The sequence below is a fragment of the Neopsephotus bourkii genome, unplaced genomic scaffold (assembly GCF_033783945.1).
Source record: "Neopsephotus bourkii isolate Nb327-2 ecotype Australia unplaced genomic scaffold, CSIRO-AGI_Nbou_v1 NB_1542, whole genome shotgun sequence".
Classification (NCBI taxonomy): Eukaryota; Metazoa; Chordata; class Aves; order Psittaciformes; family Psittacidae; genus Neopsephotus; species Neopsephotus bourkii.
The window spans coordinates 7,343,431-7,362,471 of record NW_026902018.1 but is presented as its reverse complement, the minus strand read 5'-3'; the positions used below and the strand labels follow the sequence as shown (position 1 = coordinate 7,362,471).

Here is a 19,041-nt window from a genome sequence, read left to right as displayed (position 1 = left end):
TGGGTGAAAAAACTCTGCCGGGAGAGACAGGGAAGGAAATGCAGTGAAGCAGAGACTGCAGTGTGGCAGAGCTCGTGTTCTTGACTAACAGGACAGCACTTGGGCCCTTATAGAGCGAGCCCGTTGGGGGCAAGCCTCTGAAGCCTCCAGGCACATGAGTAACATCTGCTGGAAAGCATCCCCCTTTGTGTTTGGAACTTGCCTGTTGGTTGTAGCAGGGGTACTTAGTTCTGGTTACAGGTAAAAATAATCCAACAGAATAATACTGATTCGAGTCCTGAGCCAGCGTGGTGCAGGTGGGCACAACTGGATAAATCATGGCTTGAGTAATCAAAGTAAATGCAAGTCCTTGCCCTGGTCCCGCCGCCATGAAAATCAGGGCTGTGCTACTCTCGTTTTGCCGGCAGAGGGCATAATTTGACCAAAGATGTTTGCAGACAGCAAAGAGGGGTTTAGATGTGTGTGACTACCAACGTGCATGTGTGTCCATGTATGTATTTATGTGTGTTGTCACGTGTGTATTTATGTAAGGGGTGTTTATGTGTTATTGTATAAACAGTTTTTCTCCATACATTATTCCCCATGCAGTGATACACAAGAGAAAATCTGTTTTCCAGTTTCTCGCTTTTTTACCTGGCAATTCCTTTGACTTTCCCCTTCTTTCATCCATGTTCAAGTGCACTGCAATTCAGTCACCTCAGAATTCAGCCAAGAAATGAGCCTTACTTTTCTCCAGTCCTCTCCTTCATTTGTGAGACCTCCCATGTTTGGGATGGCAGCCAGCCTGTTGAACTGAAGAGTATCATGTTGCATGGGACACTTTCTAGCATGAGCATCCATTGTTCTCATTTTGGATAATACGGGAATGGGGAAGCCTGGTCTGTATGAGAAGACAGGCACAATAATGGAAGAGCAACAGGCAGGAGGGAGTTAAGCAGCTCCAGCAAGTGCTTCCTAATCAAAATGCATTCCCTTTTTTTGCTTAATGAACAGAATGTTGGTGACTGCCAATAATTACAGATATGCATTTTATCTGCAAATTAGTTCATTAAACGGTCTTAAAAATCGCATAAAACCTGCTATATGTGTTTGGCTGATAGACTTGTGCTGACAGGTCACATCTGAGCCTCGTTCCTCTTCCTTCCCTGCACCCTTCCCAGTTTGCCATTGCTAACTAGGGTTTTGTTTTGTCATTTCTTGTTCTGAAGAAAATCTTGAGGCTATAGTGCTTTTAACAACAGGATGTGCCTCTATTGTGCTGTCCCACACAATCATCAGTAAGCCCATACTTGGTCTCTTTGAGAGAGACAGCTATGGGCTGTTGGCTGAACTTGAATGTGGTGCTTTGTTTTGTGTGTGTGTGTTTGTGGTATCCTGTCTCTTATTTGTTGTGGGGGGGGGTTATTATGACTAAATGTAAACATACTTCTATAAAAAAAAATTAGTATTTTCATATTTGGTAGGGGGGTTCTTTGAGTTCAATATTTAAGGAACAAATTCATGTTACCATCTCCATAGGGTAAAACAAGAAGCAGCAGGAGCAAGCTATTCTTAATGAGATTGTACATTATGGTAACACTTGGTGGTTTGGTAACACTATCTCATTTTTGCTGTAGCAATATTGGGTGCATCTGTGGAATGCTGTGACAGCTGTCGGGTAACACTGACTGTTACTTGAGTTCAGTAAGAAAAGTGTCCTTAAAAGGATGACAGCTGTGTTCATACTGTGTGGAGCCTGTCCTGAGTGTTTGGCCAAGGAGAAAACAGCGAACCTGAAACCAGGTATTTCACCTTACAGCAGAAGTGCCATGCTCCTGTGACTTGGAACAGATCACAGAAGAGTGTCTCTTTCAAAACAAAGAATACATCTCCCTCGTGGGGAATGAAACTGTTGCTTAGGAAACAACAGATAAGGCAGCAGTCCCCAGAATAAGCAGCAGAGACGAGTCTCATAACCTGAATGGCAAGAAAGGACAGCAGAATAACCTTCCCTGTAACAGTGGTATTTCTACCAGAAAATGAGAGCTTGAGCCCTGACACCAGAAGCTGCAGACAGTTTTGATATCTGATGCTGGTGTTCAGATGTTTACATAAAATATAGCTGAAGATTTCTTCAACAAAGTGTAGCATTTTGGTCAGAAGGAGGAATTCATGAAAGAAAAAACTGGAAAGACCATTACATGCTGCTGCAATCTGCAGAGAAAACACTGGAAGAATTAATATTCTAATAGTTTGGAAACATGTAAATTGAAAACTTCGATTTGATGCTACCTCAGAAATTGCTTCTCAGAACAGTACTGTATTTTCTGTATGGAACCACTTTCCCTTCTACCGTCTGCAGCAGACAATGCTGCTGTAATGTGCTGGTGAACTGCAGCAGTTTCTGCCTCTATTCGCTGCCGGCTGTGCTTCAGCAGCACAAGCTGAACCCTCCTGCAGAAATTCACTGGTTTTGTGAGGGTTTTTTTAATTCTATCATGACTGCTTACAGCTGTTTGCTGGACACAGGACGAGCATGTGTAAATACAGAGTTCAGTGGTAAGTTGCTGCAAGTTGTATTCATTCTGTTTCCCTGTCAGTCTCATCTGGTTCATGTGACAACCTTTGGACTTACAGTAAATTGTCTTGAGACTGAAATCCAGAATGCCAAACTGTATCCCAAAGCACAGGTCCTCAGTGAAGTGGATAAAGGACCAGTTGTGTGAAATGTGTGTGTGTTGGGGGGATGTTACAAATAAAACGGTATGGTCAGAAGACAGTTACATTTTTCACTCTCACAATCTCACACTATCAGATTGATAAAGTTATTCATAAACATCTAGAATAATATTCAGTTGAAACTATCACTGGACTATATTTCATTGCAAGATTGTGAAATATCATTGGTATTAAGAACTAGTTGGACAAGTTTTTGTCAGTTGTTTTTGTAGTTCACCCTTCCTTTAGGCAAAGTGGTGCACTAGAAAATCCTGCCAGCAGTCTTCCCGCTGCCTGAGAAGGCTTATTAAGCAGAAGATGAAACTGGAAAAGCTAGTCACACTCATGCTGTGGCAGCCAAGTGTCCGCTGATGTGTTTGGCCTGTAGTGATACAGGCTGCAGATTCAGGACTGTTTCCAGAGCTATCAGTAGAAATATCCCATTTATACTACTGCCAAGGGAGCTCAGAATACAGTGACTATAATTCTGTGGTATCACTGGGCTGTCTGCATGAGCAGTCTGATAAACCTCCTCAACACTGCACTGGCTGTAGAAAGTCTGGCAGAAACAGGCCCTAAAAAAGACTGTGTTACTGCTCGATTGAAAAAGCAGATGACATGTTTGATGTTTCTTCAGATGGTCCTGAGAGTATACACATGTGAATGTGCAGAACAATTACAAGCTAGAAAAGAGATTCAAAGAAGGAAAGTGTGTTTTAAGGCAGTTGTTTCATCAGCATCTATTCTGCCACAAAACTGTCAGGGTTACCCTCTTCTCAGTGTTCTTGTATCATATATACCAATGAATTATGTTTGATTACTTTTTTCCCCTATGGTTACAGTGTATAGAAAATTTATTTTCCCACAGTGTAAACTAACATTTTCTCTTCCTATGTTAGCAAGATACAAGCATAATATGCTGTATTAAATAATGCATTTCCTATACATATATAAATATATATTACTATGATAACATATCACACGTTTTTAAATAACATAGTCTCTATTTCCCCCCAACATAACAGTATTAAGACAAAAGTACACACAGAAATCAGCTAGTCAACAAAGTAGTTTCAAATGTAGATTTTGAATGGGGGATGCCACTTGTCCAGCTGTCCCCTTCCACCTGAGGGCCACAGACACTGCAGACTTTTGTAACTGAGATGCTGTGTGAAGCAAGAAGGCAGGCTCACAAACTGCTGCGATGGCAGTGCTATCAAGAGTACTTACTGCTCTGCTTCTGGGGTAGACAACTGTCTTTTTCCTATGGCTTACTGTCCACATAGCTGTGCTAGTTCACCTCTGTGCAACCACTCAGTAAAGCAGCTCAGAGAACTCTCTGTAAAAGGAACTTGGGGAAGAGAAAGCAAGAGTAGTTTGTAACCTGGTTGGTTTACTGCACCACCACGCAGCCAGCTGAGTGAAGAGGGAATGCCTGTGTATGAAGAGGCAGCTCCTCATTATGGTTTTGTTGTCAAACCAGTTGCTTTTGAAATTGTGGCCAATGTCACGTTTGCAGCCAGTCCGGCCTGTGGAGGGAATTGCTAGGTAGGAGGTCAGAAAGCCATTCAGATACAATTCCAAACAAACTTTTCCACAGTCATTTCAGTTTATGGAAGGTAACACAATGAACACGAACCACCCGAGGTGTCCGTGCCCTCCAGCTGTCAGCACTCAGCTGCTAGTGCCACAGGACCGTTCTGTGTGCTGAATCCTGTGGGATTTGAACAGCTGTGCATATCAGACTTTTCTTCTTTCCCTCCCCAAAGCCTTCTAGCAAACATCAAAAAGTGATGTTAATAGCTGCCACAAACACTGGCCATTTACCACCATCCACTGAAGTGTTTGCACGTGGAGCACAAGCCACCAGACCACATCTTCTAAAAAGCCACAGCAGAGACCCTACCTGCTCCTCATGATCTCATGCCTGCAGAGGAAGAAGTGCTTTTTAAGGGACCCTGTATTAAAAGTATCCAGACTCAGACAATCTGACAGACATAACAGTTTCCTCCACACTGTTATTAGTGTGTTTACCTGCACACTGTCAAATACCTTAAGCTTAGTCACGTTTGTTGTTGCCATGGCTAGTTAATCTGCTGTAACTGCTGGTTTTATGGGTCTTTTGTACAGAAACTGGGTAAACATTCCCTAAGACAGGTCCATGAAATGCGATTTTATTATTTAAAAAATAGTTGAGGACTAAGGGACCAAAGCAAAATCTCAGTTTGTAAATTCTCTGATTTTGCATTAGCAGCATTTGTCCTTTTTGTTGTTGTTTGTAATGGGCTCTCTCTAATTTTACAGGGAAATTACATTATTTACTGAAGACCAGTCTAAACAGTTCTGTATTTTTTCATTCTGCAGAAGCAGAAATCAGTCATGGGACACTGATTTATTTTTTCCCCAGTTTATTAGCATTAGCTGCTTTATGAATATCCCTTTGACTGTCTGACTATTTAACTGCTCAAGAACATTTAATAAGGCAAGCAAACAGCTTGATCACAGTGTACTCATAACTTCTCTCTTCAGGATCTAGCTTTGCAGCATGACTCTCCTCCCGGTTTTCCATTACTAAACCATATTAAGCATGCTTTGGAAGCAAACTAATTTGTTTTGCTAGGAATCTGTGAGGTGGACACCTTCCCTACACAGTATGATGCAAAACTTGACAGTTACAAGGGCAATTCAGAATTTTTTGTTGGTCTGAAAGACGTAATGTTTTTTGGCCCAATCTGATGACACAAAAGAGGTAACAAGTGTATTTTACAACTTGTCCTGTCTTGATTTTAGGCAATATGGTAATTGTATTTTCCTACATTCTTTCCAGCAGCTCATGCAATAAAGTACTAGATGTTCCCATGATATTCCAGGTTTTTTATATAAACAATTCCATAAATGCTGTCTCTGTAAGGTCTTGCTTTTATTAAGCATTTGTTGTGGTATTGTTCAGCTGCCTCTGACGCTCATCTATGGTACATAAATGGAGCTGGAATGAATTAAATTCAGGTAAAAGCCTAGATCTACAATCTACAGTGGCAAGTAAGGCACAGTATTTCATTGTCTATTCTTACATGCCTGGTTTTTTCAAAGAATCTCTAGACCTCATGAAGAGTAGGCATTTACATGTTAAAAGCAGAAGGGCAGATACTACAATGCATTTAAACTTGGTTACAAGTTTATTAGTTCTCTTTTGCAGATGCATTTAATAGTAGTTCTGTGACTGCAAGTCTGATATACACTGACCGTTGGTGTATATTTAAACTGATATCTATTCCATTTGTACTTTAATGATTCTCACTGAATTTCCTTTAACTTAGTTCACAGAGCTGCTCATTCAGTTTTCCAGTGAATTTATCTGATTTCTGCATTATCAGCTTTTCCCAAATATCTTGCTGGTCTGACTGGCTGAAGCTGAAAGGTTGAAGATCACCAAGTTTGAGCACTGTGGGCAGACAGATATTCTACCATAGAGGAAAAAGAGTTAATGCTGTCTGTTGCAATCAATGAAAATTCCACAGATCAGATCCCCACTGATGTATTAGTTCTTTAACAATTAAAAGTATGATCTTAAAAATGCAGTTCAGTTTTAATTTTGCAGGCACAGAGACACTTTTTCTTCTCACAAGTAAGTATCAAGGCAACTTGTACGTGTTCAGATGCGCAGCCTGGCATAGGTGAGTTGTTGACAGCAGGCTACAACTCTGTAAATAGTTTAGGCTGCCAAGATCAGTATCTTTTAACTTCAGAGTAAGAATTTGTCTTAGTCAGCCTCACTGTTTAAAAATTCAGTGGATTTACAATTTCTTTGGACAATCCTTTAAGAAGTCCCAGGCTTACATCCAGGATTGGATGTAAGGAGAAAATTCTTTCTTGTTAGGGTGGTGAGGCACTGGAATGGGTTGCCCAGGGAGGTTGTGAATGCTCCATCCCTGGCAGTATTCAAGGCCAGGTTGGTCAAGGCCTTGGGTGATATGGTTTAGAGCGGGGTGTCCCTGCCCATGGCAGGGGGGTTGGAACTTGATGATCTTAAGGTCCTTTCCAACCCTAACTGTTCTATGATTCTATGACTTTAGTCTGGAGTATGGTAGTGTTTTAAAAGATCACTGTGAATATGAACAAAATCATCATAATCATCAGTGAATGATGGGTCAAACATATTCATTTAAAAGTCTCCATTGCTCGTGCAGATCCTCCTGACCTGGTAAGCATTTCTCCATGAAAACTCACATTTGCAGCTGAAATTCCATAGTGTGTTTGTCTCCTGAATTTGATTTTATTTGTACATCTCTGCTTCTAGAAACAGAAACCGTAGAAACAGCAGAGCACTGGGCAACCAAGCTGATCTCAAAGTCTTCGACTCCGATTTTACTGTATAGAACCAGTTAGACACATTGGTATCCAGGCTAGTGAATTCTGGTTGCTGTGGAAGCTCAGTAGGTCATCAGTACCTATCTCAGTCTTCAGCCTTGAGATAAAAGGACTAAAGTAACCTGACACAATACAGTTATACAGGAAAGCAGGACACAAGAAGTCCTCAACCTGCAGGTACTCCTTCAGTTACTTTTCGCAGGAGTACAGGGCATTTTGTGTTTCACAGGTTTTGACATAGATTTTAAGTGCACTGGTCTCAAGGCAGTAATTAACAGCACCACAGATTCAATGAACACCAGATAGTTCAAAACTATTGCTGCAATTAATTGCTCCTGTTGCCCTTAGTGTACCCAAGAGAGCAGAAGACAGGCAAAGTCACTCAAAAGCCTTTGGAAAATGCACTTTTGGGAAAACAAGTATGAGATTCAGAGGAAAAAAAATATGATTCCCAAGTCACCTGGATTTTAAGAAGGTTGATTCTTGTGACATTAAGACACTTCAGTTTCCCACTAGTGGGTTGCAGTCATCTTGTTGACTTCGAAGCTTTTTCTTGAAGATGGATATTGACGTGGATGGCTGGTAAAATATACTCCAGATCTCTCCAGCAGAGGTAACCTCATTGGAATCTTCTGTTCCAGTTGCAGATGGTATCTGATGGGATCTAGGAAACAAGTGTTAATTCACTGCGAGTGTTAAGGTGCTTGGGGTGCTGCTGCTTTTAGTCAGTTTCCACGAAATCTGTGACACCTTTTCTTTCTACCTGTGGCACAGTTACATGGGGTTTTGGAGTGTTTGTCGGTTCTTTCTTGACCAAATGAAAAATTAGGCATTCTGTTGCTAGAATAGCTGCTACCCTAACAAAAGCAACAATATTAAGAAGCCTGTACATATTCTGTTACTAACTGCCATTAATATACATATATTTCCATGTATATTTAAGCCTGTTTGTGGTATGTAAATACAATATTCAACATTTACGATTCACTGATAACTCAGCCATCATTTTATTCAATGAGTGTCCATCTAGAGGACACAAAAATTACTTGGTATAAGTGTAGAGAAATACAGTAATAATGTTATGTTGTTTTTATTAATAGGCAAAAAAAACCCCAACCCAAAACAACCAACAAACTGGTTAAGTGTCACACCATAACACAGATTTTAATTTCTGTGATTCTTTTTTGAACCAGTTTCAATATTTCAGTAAAAGACAGTATTAACTAGCCCTTATCTAACTCTTTTCCCCAGTTTCCTGTGCTGTGATGGGGTTTTAATTTTTCCCCACAAAGTATTATCCTCATTTGAACTCTTCCCCCCAATGCCAGATGACTGATTACATTTTCCTCCTTGCTCTATAACATCACTCAGTATGAGAAGCCTTTTTACTCCTTAAAATACAAATCTTGTCAAAACAAGACCAAAGTAAATATTCCAGCAGCAAATGCTATCCTAACAGACTGGAAGGTTCCAAAAATGTGCTTATTTAGTCCCTTTTATGAGGATACAAATATGTAATATATAACTTAGATTTGAATATGACCAATCCGACAATATCATAAGGCAGAGAAATGAAGTGCGTCAGGTCTCAAGGCCAGTTTTGCTCCAGACTCACCTCATGGTAATGTGGAGGAATATCTTTGCTATTATGGCTGTAATACTTAGGATGAGCAGTGCTGTGAGACTATATATTGTCCACTCTGTAAAAGAGGAGAGGGAGAGAAGTTCTCAGTTCATTCATTCATTTACAGTTTTTAATGTAAGAATATTGCACAAAAGAAACCCATAGCCTTCTAATGCATTACTCAAAACTGTAATTTAGATGTGTCTTATACCTTTAAGTATTTTCTGTAAAGGCTGGCAGAAACTGTGTAACTCTCAGTCAGAACTGTATTTTCCCCATGCATGACTGATCCCTAAGAACTGAAAGCTGGGAAAATGAAAGCATATACCAGTAAAATTATTTAACTAGTCTGTAGGAAAGGAATCAAAACTCACAGAAAAATTTAAAAGCAGACTAAAGAACATACTAGACTATATGCTACCAGTAGTGACCCTGTGTTTGCAAGGAGATGGCCTAGTTTTATAACAGCTATTAGAGTGTCCACAGTGTGATCATGGCCCAGCTTCAACAATATATAAACATAGATATACCCAGGGTAGTTGAAAGACAGGAGAGGCCAAAAGTGGTATTCAGCAAGAATGCATTTCCACTCTTCAACTGTTTACAACTCAACAATTTCCTGAATGGTCTTGAAAGTGAGCTCTAGACAAGTAACAGTTCTCAGTAGCCTTTTCCCTACACCCATTAATTTGTTTCATCCTTGTAGAGCCCTCTTTATATTACTGCTGTATCTTTTTGTGAGTTCGTGTGACTGGGACACATCCTGCATTGAGACTCTTCCAGACTACAAAAGCTTACTCTTTTTTCAGTGCCTTTTGCCACCTCTATGGTAGGCACTGGTCACTGAAGCTGATTCTAGTAAGGAGACTGCTTTGACTCACATATTATCATGTGCTTTCATTCTCAAGGAGTCAGCATCTTCACAGTATTTCTAACTGATTTAGGCCAAGAAGTGAGTTTTGGAAAGTCATGAGAGCAGCACAGTTAGTGGTAATTAGACTAAATGAAAATTAATCTATTGGTAAAAGGCATAGTGGATCAGTGGTACAGGAGGCAAAGAAAATAGCGACTCTAGATTGTGCCTTGGCAACATGTTTTCTCTGTTTCCACATTTTCTTGTACTATTACCAGGCATGGAGCTACTGGGATGACTTGGGCTGGTTGTGATGACATAAAGTATCTTTGATGACCGGGCTGCACTGATGCTGAGATTTGCTTGTTCATTTATCTTCTCGGAAAAGGTCTGATTCACTAGAATCTTGTTTTGATGCACATTGTCCTTCACAGCTGGGAACACAAGAGTATGATTATTATAATTTCTTAAAAGGTATAGTTGGACTTTATTTTGTGCTTGTAAGCAGCTCTCTGGTTTACCTATAGCTCTCCAATAATCAAATTATGCCTGATACCAGAAAAAGCCTGTACTTCAACAAGCTGGGGTTCTCCACATTTTTCTGGAAGCTGCTGTTCATCATAACAGCAGGTACAACTGAAGGACTAAAATGTTTTCTTCTGAGTGTAACAGACTGTTGTGAAGAGCCAAGATTAACAAAGACGCAGGCAGACTACTGTCTTTTGTTTCAGCTTTGTCATTTTCCAATCTGATTTGACAGGTATGTATAAGATTTAATTTTTAAAAATTATATTTTGCTTATTTTATGACATACCTGGCTGGAGTGTTCCAAACAGTGAAACGTTAGTGAAGCTTTCACCCACTGAGCAGTGGCAGCAAGATAGAAGAAACACCCATAGATGTGGGAGTTAAAATATTTGCTCTTTTTTTGCCAATTCAGAAATCTTTTATGTGAATTAAATGCTTTAACAGCTCATTGAAAGGTAGAAACAGCAAAGTTGGTCTCTTACCTCTGTATCTGATAGCAAATCCCTGGGCTTGATTAATTTCATCTGAGAAAAAGTACAAAATGACAAAATCCAAAGAGATGTTAAATGTTTGGGGAGGCCGGTTCTTGCCATTAAAACGGGCTAGAACATGATAGGTATAGCCATCCAGCAGTTCCACCATATCTGTAGCATCTTTGATTTCAAAAAGGGCAAAGCTGAAGTGGATTTGAGATGCTCCTGGAACTTGTATGGTCCAGTAACAGACTTTGCCTGTGCCGTATGTGTCAGGAAAATCTGGGGAATAGATCACAGCTGTAGCAGAAGTGTAATTCCCTCCACAGGCACCAATAAGGGCTGTGAAAAGAAAAGGAGGAAGAGTTGTGTTAAGTGGTTTATAGCAAGTTTTGTCTGGTTTAATAAAAAAGCCCAAGTTAGTATAGATTGAGATTTTATTTGAGGCACCTCACTTGATCATGTGTCTACCCTCTGGTAAGATCAGTTCTGAAGGAGTCTTTCTGTGACATACTGTTTGTGATAGCTGAGTTAGTACCATTTGTGGGGAAGTAAGAGACAACCTCTACAGCATGAGTTAGTTGCCTGAGCAGGCATAATTTCTTGGAAGAATGATTTCACATTATTAATGGATGTGAATTTTATGCCAAAATGGAAAGCAGCTTTATTTTATACTGAATTTAGGTGTTTTGATGTTTAGTGTGCAACTGTTCTCACTGCATTTAAACCCTTTTCCCTAATTTGTCGAACATTTGAGGCCTCTCCTTTGGGAAAAACTGTGTCTGTTTCAATACTTACTGTCAAAAAGAATGACTCTGCCATCCCCACCGCAAGGCTGAGTATGGTCTCCAAAGCAAACACTGTTGCATTCCGTACTGGCTGCCTCCCCGTATCTCCAGTAGTCAGGATTATTTCCACAGAAACAAGCATAACCTGACTCCATGCCTGCAAACTTTGACAACAAAGAAGCAGAAGGAAGGAAAGGATAATATTTAAAAGAGTGACAGCAGGAGGCTGTATGAGCAAGAAAGCTGGCGGCAGAGTATGTGTGTTCTGGAGAAGTATGATTAGTCAAAGGTCCCACCACAAACTGGTTTTGTTTGAGCTGTCAGGATGCTCCTTGAGAAAGACCAAACAGGGGGCAATTAGGGCACCCTATCACTCATAACTGCAGGAAGCAAGCATATTTTGTCCTGGTATCCTGGCATTACTCAGTGGTCATTTGCCCAAACTGTTCTGGATGCAGAGAGAGGGCTAGGTCCCTGGAACAGGGAGACCTCAGACCTCCTAAAGGTTAAAAATACAAAAAGTGGGGAGGGGGCAGGGAAATATGATGAAGAGCTCTTGGCATATTGCTATCTTCTGTCTTTGAAAATATCTTGTAAATGTATTTCAAAGAAATCACCTTGAATTGCTGACTTCGACAGGAACTGATGCACGTTTGGATAGTAAGTTTATTGGAGGTCTCGCTGGTGCCAGTCAAAGGTGGTGGCTCTCCATGGTCCTTGTAACACCCTAGATTCCCCGGCACTGGCAAGGATAACAGACAACAGTCATTTTAAAGGTGTGCCTGGCAACACCCAAGACACAGACCACTTTATGCACTACCTGGCTACTAGGCAGCTCTCTGTATGTCCTTGTCTTCATTTTGCAGTATGGGAAATGTTACTCTATTCTAGATCCTTGTTATATTTTCCAAACATGTCCAGGGATAAATGACAAGTAGTGAAATAGCATCATATCTTCTTAGCAATACACCTGCAATACCCTGTAGTTGGTTTCTGTAAGCCACAGTGATACAGACAAGGTAAATACCTGTTTCATTTCTCCTGATAGAGACAATTACAAAAAACCCTGGCATTATTATGTCAGGTTCAGAGGTTTGGAGGTTTTAAAATACTACCACTCATGTCCTAACAATGTAAAATCAATACTGTGATTTCAGTCTGATCTTCAAAACAATGGCATTCTGGAAGTTTTCTAAACAGGATACTTGAGAAAGGAAACCTAAGCTCTTTTAGGATGGAGTTTATCAAGTTTTATGGGGGGGTCTATATACTTATATAGGAGAATTTCTTAATATTTAAAACTCAAATTCTAGTATGAATTTAAAATAATTTTTTTGGTGTGTAAAAGGAGACTGAAAATGAGCAATATTATTTTTTTAAAGAAACATCTAGTTATACTGTACAAATCAACATTTGAAGGCTCGCTGGTCAGCATGGCAGATCAGAAAGTGTTCCCCCTTCAATGCATAATTTGTCCTCTGGTTTTGTTTTATTCTTGCACTTTTCATCAAAGCACTGGAATTTAGACCTGATTACTAGAGAGAGGATATGGGGTACAATATAGTGCTGTGCTGATGGCATAAAATTATCCCTTGCCTACTTGTCGTATCTGCTTACATACTTGGAATTAATCTGTTACCAGCTCATTGGTCAGATAGTTTTTGTTTCTGTACCAGATTGACAAGGATTATTTTTTGTTCACGTCCACTACTCTGTACAACATGTGATGCAGTAAGAGGCTGTGTAAGAGTTTGACTTTCTCAGTCATTTGTTATTCCAGTATCCAGTAAACTCTGAACTCTCACTACTGTCCCACAGCACTGATTTAGGTTTTTGACTTACCAATAGGGTTTTGGGTTGGTTTGGGGGTTCTGTTTTGGTTTGTTTTTTTGGGGGGTCAGGGGTAGGGGGATGCTGCCTCCAATGGCTGTTAGCATGTGGTTCAGTTGCTTTGGGGCTCCTTTTGAGCTAGTCATCTCTTGTACAGGTGGCCCTTTTCTCTATCAGATAACCCATGTGTTAGTAAACTGCTTCTGTATTATTATACTATCACATAAATACCATAGGAATGCAATGATGCTTTTTGTACTGAGAAGTCTTTATAGTAGTCCTGAAAGTATCTCTTCACTGGATTCTGGAAGGCCCATTTCTGGGACTTCTGATTCATGTCCATGTGCAGCAGCTGTTGAAATAATGTTTTGAGTTCAGAATTTCTATTTGTCTGATCTTAACAAAGATGGGTTTGTCCTTATTCTTTTGGAATATTATATGCTAAGCTCATAAACTGATGTCAGTTTACTGTTAAAATCAGAATCATTCTGACATCTGGAACAGCTAACAGGTCTGTCTGAGTTTCTGCTCCCATACTTAGGCTGTGTTGCCTATGGCCGCTTCCTTATTTTGAGGAAGAGGGTTAGCACATCTCTTAGTGACCAGCAAATATACTGGTGTGTATATGATTATACTCTTAAGGAGCATGAGTATAGTATCATAAGGAAGAATTAATGAAGTTGGGGAGAAAATTCATATTGTATATTTTCATAATGTAAACTGAATTTATAATATATATTTTTTGAAGAATTAGATGTTGCTTGAAATATTGTTCATAAAACAGTTTTCTGAGAATGACACAATTTAAATTATAAATGCTTGCATGGAATTATGGCTTTGATATGCCCTGCACCAACATGTATATGAGTACTGCGACTTCAAGTTACAGCCTGATTCAACATACCTTTGGAAATCCCCATTTGCAGCCCCACCCCAGCTGAGTGCAGCTGGGCAGATAACTCTGAGCGCTCAGTTTTTCTGTACAGTGCATGATTTCATGACCCTGAGAAAGCTTCATTTTCCTTGGAGACCTGGGATTTCTTCAAATTCTACTTTTTTTTTAATGTAACTTTATTGGTGAGACCCTACAGCCTTTTCTCCAGAGGATTAGTACTTCAGTATGTTCCATGCTAAGCAACCAGACTGAGCAATTTAAAAGCTGCTTATATTGTGTAACTAAATGAAGCCTACTATTTGGGTACAGCTTCATTAGTCTCCCTGGTGTCCCAACAGTATTTTAACTTTCTTTTCTCTAGAAAACAAAATTAGTGTCCTGTGATTTGGAATAAACAGGAGAAGCATCAATCTAACTCAACAGTGAATAGTAAGTTCCATGTCACTGCCCAGCTCTTCAGATAACTTTGACATCAAACTTAACAAATGACATGAGCTGAAGGATATATGCTCACCTAAAAGAACTTCATAGTTCCACATCAAATATATAAATAAACACTCCCCTGAACTGGGGTAACACATGTGAAAGTTTACTCTTGTACATGCATATACATGATTTTGATACACCATCTCTTCCTATGGCTACTGATGGCTGGTCCTAAACCTGAGACACCACTTAATTGCTACTGAAGGGTAATCAAAATACACAGTATAAATGTTATAGCAGAGGGGAGATAACTTGTAACCTGAGTTTGAGAAAATCTAATTGGCAAGCAGTTTTTGCGTCAGATCCACAGTTGTGACAAATTACTGCTTTTCAACAATGTTTTTAGTATATTAGAATAATATGCTCTTCTTTCATACTATATTGAACTGGATCAGGATGTATGCCTAGGAAGCTGCCCAACATAAATCTAAACAAAGAACCGTGTACGTTTATGTACATGGAGCAGCTCTGCAGAAAAGGCCCTAGAGGTGCTGACAGACACTGAGCCAGGCAACAAAGGCCAACAAGCTGGTATTAAAATGAGCACAGCTAGAGATCAAGGGAAGTGAACTGTTCCTCTACTCAGCACTTGTTAGGGCCACATCAAGATTACTTTGTCCAGTTTCAGGCCCAACACTGCAAGAAAAACATGTAATTGTCTGAAGCGAATTCAGCAGAGAGCCAAGATGCTCAGAGGGCCGGAGGACTTGCCCTGTGAGAAGAGGCTGAGGTACTGGGGCTTGTTTAGCCTGCAGAAGAGGAGGCTCCGGGCACTCCCTAGCAGCTCTGCAATGCCTGCATGGAGGTTGTCGCAACAGTGGAGCCAGGGTCTTCACAGTGACGCGTTTTGGACAAGAAGTAATGAGCTTAAGTTGAAACATGAGATGTTCAGACTGGATACAAGGAAAATCATTTCACCATGCTGGCAGTCAAGCATGGGAACAAGGGCCCAGAGAGGGAGTGTATTCTGCATCCCTGGAGGTTCTCATGGCCTGACGCGATAAACTTGGTCTAATCTGACAAACTGAGTAACTTGGTCTGATCTCAGAGCTGGCCCTACTTTGCGCAAGCAAAGATGACGGCCTGAGGTCCCTTCCAACCTGGGGTATCCTACAACCCTGTGTGTGTGTGTGTGTGTGTGTGTGTGTGTGTGTGTGTGTGTGTGTGTGTATGTATATGTATGTAGAGCAATGAAGAATCAAAAGTGCTTCTAGATAGGTAATGTCTGTTTAGTTACTCTGAGCCTTAAAAATTTTCAACATAATCTTTTGCCTTAATTTGTTCTAGCTACTAAGGAAACTTTGCAAAACTGAAATGGTCAATATTCTGCAATTACTGTTGATGCTGATCAGTGATGTCTCACCATTACACTGTCTTCATCCGTTTGTTCTCTTGTGCTTAAAATGTCACCTCTTTTATGCAATCATGCTGTTTTTCTTTTAAGCAGCATATGACATAATGATGTCTTGGCAAACACCAGAGCTTCTGCGTTTTACACATTAAGGCACACATATTAAAACATGGAATTCACCCTTTTGAGCTCCAAACCATATTCCAGCTATGCTTATCCATGTGTCTTTCAAAAACCTCGTAGCTTTTTGCAATAGTAGGTCTGGTCTGCACCAGTATACTGTCTCAAATTGTTCAAGCTACTCCCCTCGTTCTTGTGTTAAAATTTGGACAAGTCAATCTTGGAGTGATCGATACAGCTCTGTATAACTTATCTGGCTCTGCTATTTAATACTTCATCAATATTTCAGTCAACTTCACTAGATGACATATATGCACACAGGAAATCTGTTGTTTATGGTAAGAAACTCATGTGAGCCACAAACATGGAGATGCAATTAAGTAAGACTGCAAGCCTTTTACGTTTTGGGAGCGTAAGTTACTTCCTTTGAATTTCAACCTAACCTCATTAACAAAGAAAGAGATAAAAAGAAAAAAAAAAAAGAAGTCAGGAATAGCTGCAACACTGAACAAACCATCTAAAGCATTTGGTTCCGAATTCTCCATGTGAGATGCACGTGTTCTCTCAGGACTCAGTGTTGCCTTTTTGCCTTTTGTTTATGTCCATTCCAGGCTGCTTAGCAAGACAAGCCATTAAGAGAAGGAGAGGAAGAAAAAGGAAGACTAAGCTCCTACTGAGGTAACTACCACTGTCTTCTGTAATTATGCCCATCCATCCTCGTCTAACATTGCTAAATTCTGTATAGCATGTTTACACATGCAGAATGCCAGAACACATTTCTGAATTAAGCGTTACGTCTTAGTGAATGAGACACATGATATAATCATGTGAAATCATCATCATAATGAAAAATTCTTAACTGTAGATCCTTAATTATTGTAACAGTGAATCACTGCATGCAAATCTCTCTAGGCAATCAAGATGTTTCATGTTGTTGGCATTGTAGTGGTGTATGTGGTTATAGTTTATAACTAAATTATGCTCCAGATACTTTTCCAGTAGTAAATATAATTATGGAAAATAAGCTTATGTAAGACAATTTTTACTTCTAAAAAATAGCGTTTCTTTACACAAGTGCTTTCTGTTCACAGAACTCAGTTTTGTATTATGCACTTCACAAGTTGTTTTTGATGGTCCTATGATTTAGCATCATGCTTACTGAAAACAGAAAATCTGGTAAAAAATGAAAGGTTTGTGTTTTTTTTGGGGGGTATTATTATTTTTTTTTACTTGCACAGCTTCATACACCATGAGGTTTGTATTAAGACTTGGATGGGCTTGCAATGTACAGTTTGTTCTAAATTGCTGCAATTCCTTTTTCTAGTATCCAGTTTCAGTGCAATGCTTGAAGCAGCTGCTACTGGCCAAAGGGACATTTTTTAAATGTAAGTCTGGATTATCTGTGCAAGTAACTGTCCAACTTTAAATCCTCTGCTCCCCACCACAGAGAAAATGAGTGAGGCTGCTTTTAAAAGGATCCTTTGTGTAGAACAAATGGAGGGGAGAGAATTTGCCTTTCAGCTTTTTTACTGGTGCCATATCCAGAGAATTTGTTAACATCTGTGGTCTTTAAAGAAAATGCAAATTCTTCCACTTTAGACCAAGATAAATTTCTCAATTAGGAGGGTCATGTTTCCTAAATAGGATCTGGTATATCAGAAAAATAAGAGTAAGATGTCCTCTGAACAATGAGAATTGGAGTGTTGAATGATTTTGTGTTATTTAAATCAGACTCCTTCATCTGTATTTAAGTCTAGGTAAGTCACGTGACTTAAGATCACACATATGTATTTGTTTGCCTCGCTTGGAGAAGTGAATCACTCACATTCATAAAAAAACAAACTGTGGACAAAGTAAAAAAAAATCTTTTTAGATCCATTTTTCTTTGTTTGGTTTTGTTTACTTCAAGTAAGAAATATACTTCTTCCAATTGAAAGTATCCCTCCATAAGGACAACTGCTGATGCTTAACAGCATACACATGTTATCCATTAGAGAGTACTTGCACAGAAGTTAGGAAAGCAACTAAAGGCAAAAACTGTTAGACTTAATAAAATGTGTAGTTATGGTTGCTTGTTAACATGCAAATCTGGAATATATTTTTAATATTTAGGCATATTTTAAATAATGTGATTCTTAAGAGTTTATCCTGGAGCATTCAGGAAATTTTGGAACATATTGTCACGAATCATAGAATCACAAAATGGCTTAGGTTGGAGAGACCCTAAAGCTCATGCAGTTCCAACTCCCTGCCACAGGCAGGGACCCCTTCCACTGGAGCAGCTTGCTCCAAGCCCCATCCAACCTGGTCTTGAGCACTGCCAGGGATGGGGCAGCCACAGCTTCTCTGGGCACCCTGTGCCAGTGCCTCAACACCCTCACAGGGAAGAGCTTCTGCCTAAGAGCTCATCTCGGTCTCCCCTCTGGCAAGTTAAAGCCGTTCCCCCTTGTGCTGTCCTTACAGGCCCTACTCCAAAGCCCTTCTCTAGGTTTCCTGTAGCCCCTTCAGGCACTGGAACCTGCTGTAAGGTCTCCCCAGACCCTTCTCTCCTCCAGGCTGAACAAGCCCAGCTCTCTCAGCCTGTCTCCATGAAAGAAGTTCACCAGCTCCCAGAGCATCATGACAAAACCTCCACATTTTGGGCAAGTAAATAATGTAATACATTAAAAATATTAAATACCAGAAAGAAGCTTCAGATGAGTAGCCTGTGAATGACGTGTCAAAATACCCAAGTCCAGTTTGTGGTTTCACATCAATGCTAAATACATGCACTAGCAAGCAATAGAATTCTAGACCAGAGCTCCCATATACCAAACAAATAGCAATCTTTTCACTATGTCCTCTCACACTGTATTTATTTCTTCCAAGCAATTCTGTGTGTTATGTACATTAAACTAATGCCATAATTTTACAAGCCAACTGCAAATGATGGACACATGTAACTTGTAAAAAAATTAATTCATAATTTCCTATTCATTTTTGTCCTCTAGATTTTAATAAATTAATGACATATTTTTATGGATTAAAA

The 19,041-nt window shown here is 39.8% G+C and overlaps 1 protein-coding gene across 3 annotated transcripts in view; it reads right to left on the bottom strand.

Moving 5' to 3' along the window:
- KREMEN1 (kringle containing transmembrane protein 1) overlaps positions 1-19,041 on the bottom strand; it is a 43,880-nt gene that overhangs the window by 10,446 nt on the left and 14,393 nt on the right. For 2 of the 3 annotated variants that reach the window (XM_061370894.1, XM_061370893.1), the window contains exons 4-9: positions 11,949-12,073; positions 11,342-11,495; positions 10,553-10,885; positions 9,818-9,976; positions 8,681-8,765; positions 7,526-7,729 (exon numbers count right to left, since the gene is read on the bottom strand). In XM_061370894.1, coding sequence (XP_061226878.1) covers positions 7,567-7,729; positions 8,681-8,765; positions 9,818-9,976; positions 10,553-10,885; positions 11,342-11,495; positions 11,949-12,073 — 1,019 coding nt within the window. In that variant the 3' untranslated portion in view covers positions 7,526-7,566. Of the gene's footprint in view, positions 1-7,192; positions 7,730-8,680; positions 8,766-9,817; positions 9,977-10,552; positions 10,886-11,341; positions 11,496-11,948; positions 12,074-19,041 lie in introns of those variants that run through there. The other variant, XM_061370892.1, reaches the window with a different exon arrangement.